General features: G+C 40.0%; 1 protein-coding gene and 1 pseudogene across 3 annotated transcripts in view; both read right to left on the bottom strand.

Annotated features, from left to right (window-relative positions):
• DDX4 (DEAD-box helicase 4) overlaps positions 1–8755 on the bottom strand; it is a gene marked incomplete at its 5' end in the record, with an annotated part of 67212 nt that extends 58457 nt beyond the window's left edge. For both annotated transcript variants that reach the window (XM_082651644.1, XM_082651645.1), the window contains one exon: positions 8684–8755. In XM_082651644.1, coding sequence (XP_082507770.1) covers positions 8684–8755 — 72 coding nt within the window. The remainder of the gene's footprint in view (positions 1–8683) is intronic.
• On the bottom strand, positions 5341–5708 carry LOC309820581 (MORF4 family-associated protein 1-like; annotated as a pseudogene). Its single transcript has one exon. The product of its transcript is annotated as an MORF4 family-associated protein 1-like (transcript).
• Positions 8756–19001: the final 10246 nt, after the last annotated feature.

Here is a 19001-nt window from a genome sequence, read left to right as displayed (position 1 = left end):
TCCTTTATTAATTACTCTAAAACACCTCCACTTTAACATTGTACGTATAGCGTATTAATATATCACTTAAAACACTGGTCAGCAAACTACAGCCACAAGAGAAATCTGGTGGGCTACCAGTTTTTGTAAATAAAGTTTTACTGGAACACAGCCACGCTCAATTCATCTAGGTATGTCGATGGCTGCTTTTGCATTACAATAGCAAAGTCGCAACAGAGACCATAAGGCCTTCAAAGTTTAAAATGTTTACTACCTGGCCCTGTATGGAGTTTGCTGACACCCAACTTCAAATAAAACTTTAGCCACCCTACTTGAAAAGTATAATCAAATACTATTATTATATAACTACAATAACCAAAGTAATACATGAGTAAATCAATACCTGCCAATACACAATATAGGTTACAGAGTTCAGTATTTTACAGTATACTCATCAAATCTGTACAGAATAAAGTAGAGCACAGAAGGAGAGTGGCAGATAACAATTTCTACAGTAAAGCACTACAGAAATTTATTTTTAAACTTCAATTGTTTTTATATGAAGTGAAACTAATGTACTCACATTATTAAAAAAAGAATTAATTCTAAAGTAAAGAAAACCTCACTTATGCACTAAAAACAGTGTATCTACAGATGTTATCTCGCAGGTGCACTAAAAATCCAATGAAATGGTGGACGCCAGCTACAGGTCAGAATATTCACGGTTAATTTCAATCAAATTTGTCACAGAAATAGTTCAAGATTGCCTTTAATGCTCCCAAATACTGACTGTCCCATTTTCCCTACTTCAGTCTCAAAATTTATTCGCTATTAATACATATGCATTATGCTTGCAATGGTGTAACGACTGGTGGACTCAGAAAATTCATAGCTAAATGTCAAGTTAATTTTGGAACCTTCCAACATTTCTCAGGGTATTCCTGGGTTAATGACAACATGAGTAACATTTTTCTCACTTCCAACTCCTAGGATGTCCTTATCATCATTAAATCTTTATTTCCTCTCAAACAAGCTTCCTCTACTTAAGGCAAAACTTTTGAACAGAGCTCTGAAATTCTTGCACATCAAAATCAGAATTCAATCATTTAAAAACGAAAAGTGACCTAAAATTTACAGATGATACTTTAATTAACTGATTCCATTAGAAGAATCACAATATTTTTTCAAATAAATTCCTTTAAATAAACCCAAAGCTGGAGGGAGCGTACCAAGGTAGGTCTCTTCAGGTAATACTTTTATCTAAAATTTCTTTCACAAAAGACACTAAATGACTTTAAAAACTACCTTTATAAAGCTCAAAAGTCATCCAGTTATTTTTCCGACTTATTAAAAATAGACAATAGAATCCTGGAAATGGCTTGGGCTACAGTAAAAAGTTCCAATTTATGATTACCATAGACATTAAAACAAGAAAAGTAATCCAGTTTTCCCTGTTTAAACTGAAACCCTGAAGACTTCTTTCTCTTTTCTAGTGGCCAAAGTATTACTGGATGAATAGAGCCCCAAAAAGGGCTGGTTTTATAAGTGTTATAATGCTTTCAGCATTATATAACTGATAAAAAAGTAATGAAACACTCTGGCACCAAAGAATCGAAAAATTACTATTATTAGACAATCTTCAGACTGTGGAATTTAATGTCCCAAATACATTCCAAGGCAAATTTTTTAAAAAAAATTTTTTCAACAGAATTCACCTTTCATCATAAAAAATCCTTAACCTTTTTCATTACCTTAAAAATGAATTAACTTCATATTTCCTTCCAGCTATTGCATCACTTCTCTGCTCCTTTGTAGGCAAAACATCTTGTCTACAGTTGCTGCCTCCACTTTCTCATATTCCATTTTTCCTTCAAGCCACTCTAGTCTAGCCTCCATCCTCACCTCTGCTCTGAAAAAGCTTATAATAAGGATATTATGTAATAAAATTACTACTTTTATGCTTCATCCTACCAGAACTCTCAGCAGCATTTGAAACAACAGACTCTCCTTCCTCTTTCCAACATTCTTCTCTGGCTTAAGGAACACACACTCCCCTGGTTTTCCTCTTGCCCCACTGGCCACTCCCTCCTCAATGTCCTTTGCCAGCTCCTCCTCTAACGTTCCTTTAAAGTTGGAGTGCCCCACAGTTCATGGCACAGCCCTCAGTCTATTTTACTCTATCTAACTTTACCCAATCTCACAGCTTTAAACCCCATTAATATATAGGTAATTCCCAAATTTGTATCTATAGCTCTGATCCCTCTCCTAAGCAACAAATTCATATTATCTACTGACTGGCATTCCTACTTACATGTTTTCTTAGGTATCTCAAAATGAACACAGCAAATTCAGAATTCTTGATTTTTTTCCCCTCCCAAATTTGTTCATCTTCCACATATTTCCCATTTCAGTAAAGAGCACCATCATCCATCTAGTTGCTTAAATTTAAAAACCTGGCATCACTCTCTCTTTCATTCCCCATATCCAGCCCATCCAGTCCTATCAGCTCTATGTCCACCACTATCTCCAGGGTCCTCTCCCTCTCCTTTTCTCTTTCCTTCTCGGATTTCATTTTCTACCAATCTTGTCTTATCTCACTGTGCTTCACCCATACTAGCTATAGCAGATTGAATAATGGCCACTCAATGATATTGTCCTAATTCCTGAAAGGTGTAAATGTTATCTTATTTGGAAAAAAGAGATAGAGCAGATATAATTAAGAATTCTGGGACTTTCCTGGAAGTGCAGTGGTTAAGAATCTGCCTGCCAATGCAGGGGACACGGGTTCGTGCCCTGGTCCAGGAAGATCCCACATGCCGTGGAACAACTAAGCCCGTGTGCCACAACTACTGAGCCCACGTGCCCTAGAGCCCGTACTCTGCAACAAGAGAAGCCACTGCAATGAGAAGCCCGCACACTGCAACTGAAGAGTAGCCCCCGCTCGCTGCAACTACAGAAAGCCCACACGCGGCAACGAAGACCCAACGCAGCCAAAAATTTAAAAAAAAAAAAAGAATTCTGAAATGAGGAGATTACCCCAGATTATCACAGTGGGCTCTAAATGTCATCACAAGTGTCCTTATGAGAGGCAAAGGGTATTAAGACAAACACAGAGAAGGCCTGTGAAGACAGCAGAAAAAGAGGCAGCCACAAGCCAAGGACTGCCCATAACCACCAGAAGCTAGAAGAGGCATGGATTATCTCCTAGAGTCTACAGAAGGAAGACAGCACTGCTGACACCATGATTTCTAACTTCTGGCCTCCAGAACTGTAAGAGAAATTTTTCTGTTACTGTAAGCCACCTAGGTTGTGGTAATTTGTTACAGCAGCCATAGGAAACTAATACATTGTACTTCCTCCTGTTGCCCTGATACCCCAAGTTTGTTCCCTTCTCTGGATCTTTACACGTCATGTCCTACTGGGACTCCTTCAGGTCTCCAGCTCATGAGTCACAGTCTCAGGGAAGCTTTTCCTCTCCAAGTAATCTAAATCTACCCATCCCAATATCTCTCTCTCTCTCTCTCTCCCTCTCTTTCTCTCCCTTTCTCTCTCTCTCTCTCTCTCTCTCTCACACACACACACACACACACAGAGTTTCCTGATTTTTTTCATAATATTTTTCACTCTATATTTGATTTTCAATGTGCTTATTCTGTGTCCCCCAGTAAAACAGAACATCCATGACAGTGAGCCCCTTATCTATCACGTTCACCACTCTCTCCAGCACCAAGTATGGCTGAAATAAAAATGTGCTGGGACTTTCCTGGCAGTGCAGTGGTTAAGAATCTGCCTGCCAATGAAGGGGACATGGGTTCGATCCCTGGTCCGGGAAGATCCCACATGCCACGGAGCAACTAAGCCTGTGTGCCACACTACTGAGCCTGCGCTCCACAACTACTGAAGCCTGTGCACCTAGAGCCTGTGCTTCGCAACAAGAGAAGCCACCGCACCACAACGAAGAGTAGCCCCTGCTCACTGCAACTAGAGAAAGCCAGCAAAGCAACAATGACCCAACGCAGCCAAAAAATAATAATAATAATAAAAATGTGCTGAATGAGTCTCAGGTCTTAACATTACCTTATTTTTAGAACACTTAGCTATAAAATATTTATAACCTCTTTATCCATTCAAATGAACCAACTGAGAAATTTCAAAATGTTTTAAACAAGGATTCTCACAGGTAGCTACAAATAATCTATTTGCATTTTGATGAACACATTTCTTTTTACCTTATACGTACTCTTATTATTTTCAATTCTGGAATACCTTACTTTTTTTTTTTAGATCTTTTGTCTTTCCAAACAAATGAATACTTCCATTAACATGTTAAGTTGTTTTTTTTTTAAACATGGTAGAGTTTTGATCTCAATTACTTGTCAGGTCTGCTACTCAAGCGAACTTATAGCTGGACATATAACTTCATATAACTTCATATAACTTCAAGGTTCATATAACTTATGAACCTTGAAGATGCCTCTTCCCTGTCCATTCAGTGACCTATGCAGACAGTTCCATGTGTTTCTTCCCCAGCCCTTTAAGGACCTTTGCAAATATCCTCCATTTTATGCCCAGAATACCCTGAAATGCATCAGAGTACTAAATCAACTTGTACACAATACCAAGATCTCATCTCCTATTCTAGGTTCCATGTCAAATAAAGCCGAGTTACATTGTCCAAATAAACTGACCAGATAGGTTGCATCAGATAGCATGCCATGTAAAATTTAAATTTTGAACAAAATACATCTCTCCTCCTATGATCTAAAACAGAAATTAAAGCCCCCAAATACAGACAATACCATCCTCCATCCCTTCTTCTGATTCATCAGTCCCAGCCAGATCAGCCCCATTCACATTCCCAGTTGAAGTCTGGTCCCTTCTTCAGTTTCTCCAGCAATTGCTGCATGGAGTCATCTTCTAGAATTAATGCAGCTCCTTCAGCATCTCCAGAGCTAGAGAACTCCAACTCTGAGTGTCATGTATCACACACAGACCTAAGGTTCCAGATGACCTATCATGTCACATAAGAAAGAGCAACTCACCTCAAAATAGAAACAATAACCAAAGCCCAGGAACAAATGTGTCTGTTGCAAATGCTTACAATCTAAGCCCTAATTTCTGCATGTGACAGCATTTTCCAAATAAAAGTTATTTCCCCAAACAAAAACATTTAGCAATCAAAACTCACGTCGACGTTATCAACTGCAGACTATACCACAAACCTACTGTGAGGACAGAGTATATACAGAGAAAAAAAGGGAGAAAACGAAAGACTCTCTCTCTGGTGTTAGGTTCTCGTGGGCATCAGCCAATCTCCATCAGTTCATTGGAATCCTTTGGTCATAAACTGCCAATCCTCCTTCAAGAGGATTCACTTTTCTCTATCCCCTGGACTAACTCGACCAACATTTCTACCATCATTGCAATCTCTTTAGCCTTCTTCTCAGCCTTCCCATACTTTTTTGTCACTCTGCCCTTGATGCCGTCATTTAGATTTGGGAGATGAGTGAGAGCACTTTCCTGGGTTTTTATTTGGATGAACATATTATGTATCTCCCACAACTTGCTCCTATTCCACATATATGATTTTCTGTGCTCTTGAGTAAGAGACACAGTATCTTCCCACATCTCACTGATGACTAGAAGCAGAAATTGCTGGAAATCTTCCTCAGGCTCCGGCACATCAACTTCCTTAGGTCTGCCAACCCAACGATGTCCAACCACCACATTTTCCCCTGCTACTTCAGAACTGCAGTATGAACATGAACAAAGAAGCCATGAACTTTACTTTCTTATCTAAACAATTATTACAAACTTTGCTTTTACTACTTAATAAAATAATTGTGGATGGACTAATTATCTCAAGTTGTTTCCACTTTAATCACAAGAGTATCTGCCTTTGAAATATGCCACAAAAAAGGCAAAAAGATCAGAGAGAAGTGATCACTGTGTAGACTTACTCCCAGGGTCATCTAACAAGAAACATTACAACTAGCAAGCAAACCCAGCATCCTGTTACAGTCAGCATACTCATCCATTCCACCACTCATCCCAACAAGTTTGCATGCAACGTGCAAATGCCTAACCACTGGGTTTTCTGGACTGCTGTAACTGTTAACATTATCAAATTTCTCTCAACCCCACATCTTTTATTATTCTATCTTCAGGTGGTACACTCACTTCAAAAACTAGAATTGGGAAGTTCTGAGAACTACCAGAATAGTAGCCTGTTAGTTCAAAATTATATAAGCATGTATCAATATTAAATCTCCAAGTAAGGATCCTGAGAAGCATTCAGAAGAGGCTGATCACATAATAAGGACCTAGTGTATAGCATAGGAAACTCTACTCAATACTCTGTAATGACCTATATGGGAATAGAATCTAAAAAAGAGTGGATATACGTGTATATGTATAACTGACTCACTTTGCTATACAGCAGAAACTAACACAACATTGTAAATCAACTATACTCCAATTTTTAAAAATTAATAAAAAAAAGAAAAGGCTGATCACAGATATTGTTACCAATCTAAGATGGTCTCAGAGCCAATATAAATTGAACAAAAGGGAAGCCCAGCTGTCTCTTGAAATGGAAATTCAATTAGAACAACCAATCAAAATGGTGCCTTTAAAAGAAAATAGGCTGTGGGCTTCCCTGGTGGCGCAGTGGTTGAGAGTCCGCCTGCCGACGCAGGGGACATGGATCCGTGAGCCATGGCCGCCGAGCCTGCGCGTCCGGAGCCTGTGCTCCACAACGGGAGAGGCCACAACAGTGAGAGGCCCACGTACCGCAAAAAAAAAAAAAGAAAATAGGCTGAAGAAAAGACCTCATTTTTCCTACATAAAAACGTCATATATTTATCCTTAGTTTCTACATTTCTTATTCAACCAAGGCAGGCAAACAGAGCCACTGATTGCACCATGTTCCTTCAAGTCAAGTAGACCAAATAACTAATTGCACAACCAGTACCAGGTGTTAAGTTTGCAGACAAGTGCAAAAAGTTTACTACAAACTGGCCCCACACAAATAGATACTAAGAATCATAAGGTAGAAATGTTAACATAAATTAATATTCAACTCAGTATGACCAATATCAAGAAACAAAGTATGTTACTGAATAGCACAAAGATTTCCAAAAGGTAAATCTAGAAGCCTGACAGTTGACCATCCTCAATTTCAGACACCCTTTGCAATAACCATGCACAACATGCTACAGTGCAGTAAGTACACTGTTTGAAGAGTATTTAGTGAAGACAAAATCTCAGAGTAAGAAAAAATAAAAATTAGACAAGTCCAAGTGGAAGAACATCTGTATTTGTGAGTTAAACTTTGTATTAGAACAAATCTGTTGAGAACCAGGGAAAGAAAGAACCATAAAATATTCTTTGACCAAGTAATTCCATTTTAGAAAAAAATACTCCCAAATTAAAACAAAGAATAAACTGTAGATATTCATGACAATATTACAGTGGAAAGATAACAACATCTTAAATTCGCACCAACAGAAAATTATTTATGTTATGGTAGCTCTAGTCCATGAAATATTATATAACCATTAGAAATTATTTTTAGGAAATTAGTAATATGGAATAGTTAATGCTGAAGAGTGAAAAAGCTGAAATCAAAAATTATTATTATGTACTATCATTACAATCTATATAAAAACACGTTTGGGAAAAATAGAAGAAAATTTACTAAAAACAGAGCATTTGTGCTAGTGAGCAAGACCGTTAGGTGATTTTTCTCCTCTTTTCCCAATGGTGTTCCAATATTTTTATGATGGGAAGACTGTAAAAAGATAACATACAAAAGATGTTACTTCTAAAGTAAGTCCCAAAACAAGAAACACGATAAATTCAGATTAACATTTTAGATATTTTAACATAAACTTTATATACATACAGATCAAATCCAATTGAGACAAAGAATTACTTATCTTATGATTTGGGGTAAATTAAGAATTTCCACTAAGACATCACTTTGAAATAGAAAGTGTCAGAATTGACTAACATAAACACCAACTGGAAATTCTAAAAGGAAAAAAAACAACTTTCGGAGACATTTTCAAGTATGTAACACTTATGTAAAAGCAACCCGTTAAAATACACTATCTTCTAAAGTAGAGTCTGTTCACCTTATTAAGTCAATTTTCAAGTGAAAACTGAAATCCAAAACCCACTCCATAACCCCTTCTTCTGAATTCCAATGTAACTCTTCAAACACCATTGAGAAAAAAGATCTGCTGATTTGTACATTTGAAGATCAAACTAATGTTACCATCTGAATCAGCCTAATGTTTTTATCTTGAGAGCCCTGCTTGTAGGAAACCAATTTTCAGAATTCAAAACATCAACCAAAATCAAATTAAATTTTTTCAGTTTTCTATATGACTGTATCTCAGAAACATTCAACCACATTAGCATAAGCTTGCTTTCACCCACAAGTCCTAAATCATTGAGATTTAAATTAAATTGTTAATGTTATTATATACATTTTAGTTTTTAATTATCAAATTACCTCAGACTATTTTATTCTATTTGAGGCTTAGCGTGCCTCTTCATCATTCGCCATGAGATAGTTAATAACAATCACACCGAGATAAGCACAACAAACTGTAATTTAGAACTTTCTCACCACAGTGATTTTCAACTTCGATAAAATCTGCAGCATTTAATAACTGCAAACTTTGAATTTTATTACCTTCTCAAACACAGGAACATAGGAAGACATACGAGGTTTGATTATTTCTGCTTCCCAATCTTCATCTCCCATGGTGGCTTCCAGTTCTATTTTCATAAAAATACAAACATGCACATTTAGCCTCAATTAGAATCAGAGAGATCAGAATCATATCTTTAAAAGCATAAACCCTCATCATTTCACATATACCCCTCCAAACTACTCAACTAAGTGTTGATCCTCCCAAAAAGTTTTTGCAAAACAAGCAATTAGGGCTTCCCTGGTGGTGCGGTGGTTGAGAGTCCGCCTGCCGATGCAGGGTACACGGGTTCGTGCCCCGGTCTGGGAAGATCCCACATGCCGCGAAGCGGTTGCGCCCGTGAGCCATGGCCGCTGAGCCTGTGCTCCGCAACGGGAGAGGCCACAACAGTGAGAGGCCCGCGTACCGCAAAAAAAAAAAAAAAAAACAAAAAACAAAAAACAAGCAATTAAGTTTTGTTTCTTCCCTAGAGACAGCATTTATGTCCATCCTTTTTCTCTTTAAAAATCAGTTGAACCACTTACCTAATCACTCTAGCAATCACCATGTCCCCACTGATGTTTAGGCTTTCTCCCAAAATCTGTTGTTAGAATTTATCGTCTCCATCGAAGGGTCCTCAAACGTCTTATTGTATATTAAGGGGAGGGGACATTTTTCAGATACTACTCAAGGTTTCTCCCTTCACATGCCTCCCTTCAAAACTAGGTAAGCCGTTTAGCTTGAGGTTTTTTACTTAGTTTCTTGGAGGGGGGGCGGGGATCAAGGCCTCGAAGTTTGGCAGGGAAGGAAGCAGTGGTTAGGTGGCCCGAATACCTCCAACAAAGGACTGGCTTCGCCAAGGAGGATTTATACACAGTGTTACTACAACCATCCCTATTCAGAGAAAAAGACAAGCAGGGGCTGGTCAAAAAGGCTCCTTCACCTCCTCTGCAGGCCTCAACCTCAGACTTCGGGCACCCACGGTGCTTTTGGACCCTCCGGCAGAAAGCAGAATGACGCCAAAGGACGGCTTCAAACCCCCGCCCACCGCGTCCGTCCTTCAGTCGGCCCAAAGTCCAGCTACTGGGAAGCCCAGAGGGTCGGGACGAGACGCGTACGTGGGGGAAAAAGCCGCTAGCCCACTCACCTCTCCACTGCTTGCTCTCCCAGAGTTCTCGCAGGCGCTGACGCCGCGTAAACGGCTGCACGTGCAGGACGCAGGCTGCGTCAGGCGCGCCCCTCCAACAACAAATGGCGCCAGGCAACGAGTGCCCTCAGCCAATCAGCGGTCAGGCAGACGCGCCGTCCCGCCCCCATCTCCAGCCTCTCCTACCCTACTTGTTGGCATTCTAGGTTGCAGTGGTGGGACCCATTAGGCTCCTCCCAGAGTGGTCCGTTAGGCCTGGGGTAGAGAGCTGGCCGTGCGCCACTTGTCTCTAGATTCTTGGGTGGGGTCCTCAAACTGGAGTGGCTATAGAATTTCCGTATGCGAGAGCTGCAAGTCAGAGTTGAAAACAGGGCTTCCCTGGTGGCGCAGTGGTTGAGAGTCCGCCGACCTAATGCTAGGGGACACAGGTTCGTGCCCCGGTCCGCGAAGATCCCACTTGCTGCGAAGCAGCTGGGCGCGTGAGCCATGGCCGCTGAGCTTGCGCATCTGGGGCCTGTGCTCTGCAACGGGAGAAGGCCAGAACAGTGAGAGGCCCGCGTACCGCCAAAAAAAAAAAAAAAATTAGAGGAATAAAATGCCTTCTCACCTACCTCTTTAAGCCTCCTCTCCCCTTTTGCCTATTGCAGTTCCTGGCAGTTGGCCTATTTCTGAGGCGCTTGCTTCACATCCGGGAGATTCCCGAGTGCTTCAACGTACGGCTGAGGCCGGTGGAGGTTGCATTCCTTTTCCTCCCAGTGAAGGCTGGGATGAGACTGTCACGCTGATACCCAGAAAACTGTGAAGAAAGTAGCTTGTCTTATAGAGTTGGGGGTCCAACTCTTTGGGAAGGAGACGCTCTCTGATCCAGAAGGAAGAAGGAAATTCTGCTGGTGTAGGTCGTTCATCAGCGCTTGGATTTGTGGCCCACCTGTTTATATCCCTAGAGCTACTGGCCAAAGTTAAGGGTGACCGAAGGTCATTTTGGTACTTACGTTCTCACCAATCAGATATTCTTGTTCTGCCCCACAAAAAGTCAGGGAAATCCCTCCGTATTTTCCCATCCCTCCAAAAGGCATAACAACGGTCTACTTGAAAAGTGTCATTTTCATTTTGGGTTCTATTTTCATCACTTTCTGTTCTCTGAATCTTTGAATAAATTCCCGAATACTTCATAATTATAAGTCCCAACACAGTCCAGCACTCAGGCACAGAGGTTGAGGTACCTTATGGGCACGCTTCATACTTTTCAGCTCTAGAACCACCATTACTGGTCTGTCTCTTCCGTAAAAAATATGTCAGGATTTATTTAGTTAGCACCAAACTTTGTCAGACTATTTTCAAGGTGAATTATCTTTTTTTTATTTGATGTGGACCATTTTTAAAGTCTTTATTGAACTTATTACAATATTGCTTCTGTTTTATGTTTTGGTTTTTTAGCCACGAGGCATGTGGGATCTTAGCTCCCTGACCAAGGATGGAACCCACACGCCCTGCAATTTCTATTTTTAAACAAAATTTTCACATCATACCCTTGAGGCAGCTGACACTTTCAATCACTGTATACGTAAGGGGGAGAGACACAAATACTCTTTCTGGTGCTTTGAATTTGTACACAGGGTCCTCTGAGGTATTTTAACTCACTTTGAATATTCTTTCAAAATTTTTTGTCATGGGAAAATACTTATTAAGTGAAAAGAGCAAAATATGAAATTGTATAGAGAGAATTATAACCAACTAGATTTTTTATTTTAGGAATGGAAAGTTTGGAGATATTTTCTAAAATGAGCATATTTTTTAAAACATTTAGCAAACATTCTCTGCTGTTAAATCTTGGAGAGAAGAGATTTTTGTTGCTTTCAATGAAATAGTTCTTTATGAAACACTCAATGTATATAATTTTTGAGAGCTAGCCCTGGTTAAGAAAAAGTGAATTCTGATGAGAACTGAAGTTCAATATTGAGGAAAGGATAAACAATGGATGAAGATAATGAAATTCAAAAATTGAACATAAACAGTGAAAAAGGACAAACAATTTAGTAAACACTTGCTCCTTAATGTGTGTCCCAAGAAAGTGAAGCCAGTATATTCCATTTTCTGGTTCCATCTAACAGATCTTAAATTAGTGATGGTATTAAATCACAACATAGGGAAAAGGCAGGGATTCATTCAGCTCTTAAATAGGCTTTAAATAAGCACCTACTGTATGCCAGGTACTATGCTAAATGCTATAGGTAAAATTAACCTATCAAGGGACATTCTAGTGAAAAGAATGGCAATGGCTAACAGAACTTAAAACCTTAAGATTCGTGTCTCAAAATTCCCTGGAAAGCTTATATACAGTTTCTCCAAATTCTCTAAATCCCATATAATAAAGGTACTTGTTTCTCAAGTACCTTTAATTCAAACCAATCAATATGCCAAAGTGGCATATTTTGGGGTGCTCCCCTTCAGAGTATTCTGCAGCTGTACAAAGGAAAGAGGGTTATCTCTATATATTGCTATGGAGTGATCACTAGGATATATTATTGGAAAAAAGCCAGGTACAGAGTAGGGTGTCAAGTATGCTAGCTTATATATAAAGAGATGTATCTGTTTATATTTTTAAAAAATGGAAGGATAAGCCAAATATTAGACTACCTATGAGATGAGAGAACAGGTTGAAAAGGATAAGAATGTGTGCCAGACGTCTCTGAGTGAGTGGATTTGATTGTGAAACCATGTGATTGTTATGCAAAACTATAAAACTAAATTAAATTTAAAGAGCTATTTTAGAATTTAAAGCAAAAAACCAAATACACTTAAATAAATGTATATTTATTTAGTGGCTTTTTAGTGGGTATTTAGAGTTAGTGGCTTAACCACACAGAGAAGAGTTATTTCAAGTGATTTAAAATACAGTAATTTGACCATATGTCCCTAGTGGGATATATCATAAGGCAAAAAGAACTGCAAAAAATAAACCAATTCTGTAATCATATTGTTGGTAATAAACTAGTACATAATTAAGTTAATATTGTTTAAGAATTAAGATTTTTAGTGTGAGAGAAAAGAGATTGAAATAGAAATCAGAGGTTAAGAAATAGCCCTATACTCTTAAACTTGAATTGGAAATATCATTATGAACTCACGATATATTATCTCCATAAAATAAAAAGGATTTCCTTACTCTGCCCACTGAAAAAGCATAGAAACAATGACAAACCCATTAGCAGTGCACATGCTAGCACACAGACTGCTGTTGACCTGAAACAAAAACACTGCCAAATATTTCTCCAGCAAAGATGGGTTTATTCAGGATTAGCAGAGAATTGCAATTTGGGGTCTGCAACCATGCCAAACCACATGCAAGTCCCGGCATGGCAAAGGAAGGAGAACACTTTTATAGAGAGGAAAAGGAATTTTCAAAGCACCTGGCCAGTAAGATGGGTTCCTCACAGTTCTAGAGAAGTTCCCCAGGTAGGGATAACCTTTTCTAAAGAGACTTTAGCCACAGAAGAGGCCGTCTGTCTTCAAGGAAAGGCTTCAGTCCAGTGTGAAAACATACAGACCATAAATAAAACAAAGAGCTCATAGCTTTTCATTGGCTGAGTCCCTGCCAGGAAAGGAGTCGTTCTTCTTCCTGTTAGGTTCTATCACCAGAGGGTGTGAGAGCTCCCCCTTCTGGTCTCCCAACTCTATTTAATTGAGGTTTCTGTTTATTAATTTTTTACATTTTCCTCTTTTGATCAGGATTTTTCTCTGAAAGCACTGCTATCAAGAGTCAGGGTTTTTAGTTTCAATGGCTTTTTGTCCCTCAATGTCAAGAAGGACCATTCCTGGGTATAGTGTCTCACATCAGAGGGAAAGTGCACAGATTGGAAGCCTATTAAGGTCACATTTGAGTAACAAGGAGGAGGAAGGAGGACTCTCAGGCACTTTTTATCTAAAGTCCTGTTATCAAAATCATAGACATCAGAGATCTCCTGAGGCATTATGCCATCATCAAAGGCTTGGTGACAAACTTCCAACAGGCCTGGTCCAGATATCTTGGGAAAGCTGTCTTATCAGATGTCATCTGCTTCAATTCTGGAAAATCTTTACTTTCAGGTCACCAGATGATGTGCAGTTTCAGTTAAGGTTCGATGCTTTCTTTAGGTGTGTCTCATGAATCCAAGAGTCTATTCCTTGGAGTCTGGAAGCACAAGGGCTGTTTGGAGTACTTGATAGAGTACTTTCCAGCAAGGTTGAAGAGAGTTCTTCTGATGTATCTTTTCCGATAGATGAAATCTCCAGGTTGCAAGATGTGATGCTTAAGGTCTTTGTCCCCCAAGGGTGCACTGTGAAAAGACTGATCCACCAAAACATGGTTATTTTTAATAGAAGCAATTAGGCTTTGCAATATTGGAGTATCTCTCCTTTTATCAGTTGTAGGTTAAAGAAGTAGGAGCCAAGTTCATTGGGTATACTGTGACTAGCTCAAAGGATGAGAGTTTATAAATTCCAAAAGGGGTGGATGTGAGGTTTAGAAGGATCACAGTAAGGCAAGGGGGTTATCCTCATGCCACAGGGTCCAGCTGTTGGCTATAATACCCTATGGGTCAATGGTGAATCCATGTTTTGGGGTGAGTACCCCAAGGGCGTTCCCTTCCTTTTCATATACAACAAGGAAAAATGGAATTTGATAATTGTGAAGATCAAGGGCAGGTGGGTTCAGCAAACTCTTCTCTAAGACCTTGAGGCTATGTCATCCAATTCTTCCCATAAAATTAAGTTGTGTTGTTATTGTTGAGTAAAACGTACAGAAGTTTGGCCATAAGAGGGAAAAATTGGAATCCAATTTTAGCCATTAAGGTCTAGCCCAAGGAAACCTGTCACAATTTCAGCAATTACAAACTAGACCAAGAAAATCTCACAGTTGGCACTTAATTTTGGGTTTTGGGAAACTAAGACACCATGAAGTCTATCTGGATCTAAGTGTATCCCTTGTTCTGATATCTGACGCCCTACATATCAAACCTCGTTTGGGGCAAACTGCCATTTTTCTTTGGTGATATTATGTCCCTTTAAGGCTAAAAGTTTAGCAAGTGGTTGCTGTCTTCCTGTAAGGAGGCTTGAGAACGAGAGCAAAGAAGTGAATCATCCACTTGTTACAACAAAGCAGTATCTCTAGGGATCAACCTTGAGGATTTGCCCAAGAAATAGGGGCTCCGTATAACCCTGAGGCATTACAGTCCAGGTGAATTGGCTTTCTTGCAAAGTGAAGGCAAAAAGGTATTGGCTAGCTTCACCAACTGAAATACTAAAGACTGCGTTATATAAATCAGCTACAGTAAAGAATTTACTACCTAATAACTATGAGGGCTAGGAACAACAGAGATAACAATGTTGTTTGTTGCTGGGAGGTCCTGGACAAACCTCCACCCTTGGCCCTTAGGTTTTCTCACCAGTAAAATGGGAGTGTCTGCCTAGTACAAGGGATAATGAGGCCTTGAGCCTTGTAATCTTCTATTATAGGCTTTACACCTTGAATGGCTTCCTTACTCTTAGGGTATCAATTAATTCTGGGAAGAGATTTTGAGGAGTCTCTCTGAATTTTAATGGGAAATGTGCTATGAATTTTGCCAACATCATTTGGAGATTTTGCTCATAAGGAAAGTGTTAGCTGATTCAATAGGGACAAATGATCAGCGTTTCCAGAATCTGCTCTAGTACGGTCAGAGATGGAATAAAAGATATCAAAGGGTCATTTAATTCACTTGGTGGATTGCTTAGATGACTACTGTCAATTTCTATATTTTCCCCTTCAGGGAGAAAGAATACTGGCATGATAATTCTCTAAGAAGTCTTAGCCTAATAAGTGGGTAGGGGCAGAGGAGCCAAGGAGAAAAGGGTGAGTATCTCTCAAAAGCCCTAAACTAAAGGGAATAGGTTCAAAGACAAGAACCTTTTGAGGCTCATTAAAGATCTGCACTATTTGAACTGTTTTAGTACTTTGAGGCAGGGCTGTTTTATAGTAGCAGAATTGAGCAATGAGTGTAGCTCCTTTGTCAGTTAGGACTAGAAGAGATTTTCCCCCAATCTGGAGAAATGTTCCTTCAAGCCAGTTAAGAAGGAGGGCTGGGGAAACCACCTATAGTTCCTTGGAGCCCTGTCACTGAGAATTGGGAGGATGTTGGAAGACAAGTGCTTAATTTTGTAACAATCTAGAAACTAGGCAGGTTTTGATTATATTTAGGATCATTCATTTGCTGGAGTTGGAGATTAAGAATTTTGACTGTATTCCTTTAAGGTAACATCTAGAGAATGAGAGAGATGTTTTGCCAGATTTACTAAATCTGGAGTGAACAAAGTTTTCCATTCCAACCTGGTCATTTTTACTAGAAGGAAAAGGTCCCAGTTCCACCCATTAATAAACATAAGAGTTGGGGGAGAGGAACCAAGATGGCGGGGTAGAAGGACATGCTCTCACTCCCTCTTGCGAGAACACCAGAATCACAACTAGCTGCTGGACAATCATCAACAGGAAGACACTGGAACTCACCAAAAAAGATACCCCACATCCAAAGACAAAGGAGAAGCCACAAAGAGATGGTAGGAGGGGCGCAATCACAGTAAAATCAAATCCCATAACTGGGGTGGGTGACTCACAGACTGCAGAACACTTATACCACAGAAGTCCACCCACTGGAGTGAAGGTTCTGAGCCCCATGTCAGGCTCCCCAACCTGGGGGTCCGGCAATGGGAGGAGGAATTCCTAGAGAATCAGACTTTGAAGCCTAGTGGGAATTGATTGCAGGACTTTGACAGGACTTGGGGAAACAGAGTCTCCACTCTTGGAGGGCACACACAAAGTAGTGTGCGCATCGGGACCCAGGGGAAGGAGCAGTGACCCCAGGGGAGACTGAACCAGACCTACCTGCTAGAGTTGGAGGGTCTCCTGCAGAGGTGGGGGGTGGCTGTGGCTCACTGTGGGGACAAGGACACTGGCAGCAGAAGTTCTGGGAAGTACTCCTTGGTGTGAGCCCTCCCAGAGTCTGCCATTGGCCCCAGCAAAGAGCCCAGGTAGGTTCCAGTGTAGGGTTGCCTCAGGCCAAACAACCAACAGGGAGGGAACCCAGCCCCACCCATCAGCAGTCAAGTAGATTAAAGTTTTACTGAGCTCCGCCCACCAGAGCAACAGTCAGCTCTACCCACCATCAGTCCCTCCCATCAAGCCTCTTAGATAGCCTCATCCAACAGAGGGCAGACAGCAGAAGCAAGAAGAACTACAATCCTGCAGCCTGTGGAACGAAAACCGCATTCACAGAAAGATAGACAAGATGAAAAGGCAGAGGGCTATGTACCAGATGAAGGAACAAGATAAAACCCCAGAAAAACAACTAAATGAAGTGGAGATAGGCAACCTTCCAGAAAAAGAATTCAGAATAATGATAGTGAAGATGATCCAGGACCTCAGAAAAAGAATGGAGGCAAAGATTGAGAAGATGCAAGAAATGTTTAACAAAGACCTAGAAGAATTAAAGAACAAACAAACAGAGATGAACAATACAATAACTGAAATGAAAACTACACTAGAAGGAATCAAGAGCAGAATAACTGAGGCAGAAGAACGGATAAGTGACCTGGAAGACAGAATGATAGAATTCACTGCTGCGGAACAGAATAAAGAAAAAAGAACGAAAAGAAATGAAGACAGCCTAAGAGACCTCTGGGACAACATTAAACGCAACAACATTCGCATTATAGGGATCCCAGAAGGAGAAGAGAGAGAGAAAGGACCAGAGAAAATATTTGAAGAGATTATAGTCGAAAACTTCCCTAACATGGGAAAGGAAATAGCCACCCAAGTCCAGGAAGCAGAGTGAGTCCCATACAGGATAAACCCAAGGAGAAACACACCGAGACACATAGTAATCAAATTGGCAAAAATTAAATACAAAGAAAAATTATTGAAAGCAGCAAGGGAAAACTGAAAAATAACATACAAGGGAACTCCCATAAGGTTAACAGCTGATTTCTCAGCAGAAACTCTACAAGCCAGAAGGGAGTGGCATGATGTACTTAAAGTGATGAAAGGGAAGAAACTACAAACAAGATTACTCTACCCAGCAAGGGTCTCATTCAGATTCGTTGGAGAAATCAAAAGCTTTACAGACAAGCAAAACCTAAGAGAATTCAGCACCACTAAACAAGCTCTACAACAAATGCGAAAGGAAATTCTCTAAGTGGGAAACACAAGAGAAGAAAAGGACCTACAAAAACAAACCCAAAACAATTAAGAAAATGGTCACAGGAACATACATATGGATAATTACCTTAAACATGAATGGATTAAATGCTCCAACCAAAAGACACAGGCTTGCCAAATGGATACAAAAACAAGACCCATATATATACTGTCTACAAGAGACCCACTTCAGACTTAGGGACACATACAGACTGAAAGTGAGGGGACGGAAAAAGGTATTCCATGCAAATGGAAATCAAAAGAAAGCTGGAGTAGCTGGTATTTTATTGTGTATATGCAATATAATTAATTTAGCTAGTTTCCCATTGGAAAAAAAAAAAGAAAAAAAACCCATAAGAGTTAAAAACCATACGGATGGATGGAACCATAAAAGACTCAGAATTGCTAAAGCAATCCTGAGGAAAAAGAACAAAGCTGAAGGCATAACCCTCCCAGACTTCAGAGAATACTACAAAGCTACAATAATCAAAACAGCATGCTATTGGCACAAAACCAGACATATAGATCAATGGATCAGAATAAAGAGCTCAGAAATAAACCTACACACCTACAGTCAATCTTTGACAAAGGAGGCAACTGAGAAAAGACAGTCTCTGCAGCAAGTGGTGTTGGGAAAACTGGACAGCCGCATGTAAATCACTGAAGTTAGAATACTCCCTCACACCATACACAAAAATAAACTCAAAATGACTTAAAGACTTAAATATAAGACATGACATCATAAGACTACTGGAGGAGAACACAGGCAAAACATTCTCAGAAATGGGGACTTCCCTGGTGGTCCAGTGGTAAAGAATCCACCTTACAATGCAGGGGACACGGGTTTGATCCCTGGTCAGGGAACTAAGATCCCAGATGCTGCGGGGCAACTAAGCCCGTGTGCCACAACTGCTGAGTTTGCACACCTCAACTAGAGCCTGCATGCCGCAAACTACATGCTCTGGAA

Source organism: Grampus griseus (genome assembly GCF_964374135.1).
Source record: "Grampus griseus genome assembly, chromosome: 3".
NCBI classification, from domain to species: Eukaryota; Metazoa; Chordata; class Mammalia; order Artiodactyla; family Delphinidae; genus Grampus; species Grampus griseus.
This window is presented reverse-complemented; position numbering and strand designations above follow the sequence as displayed.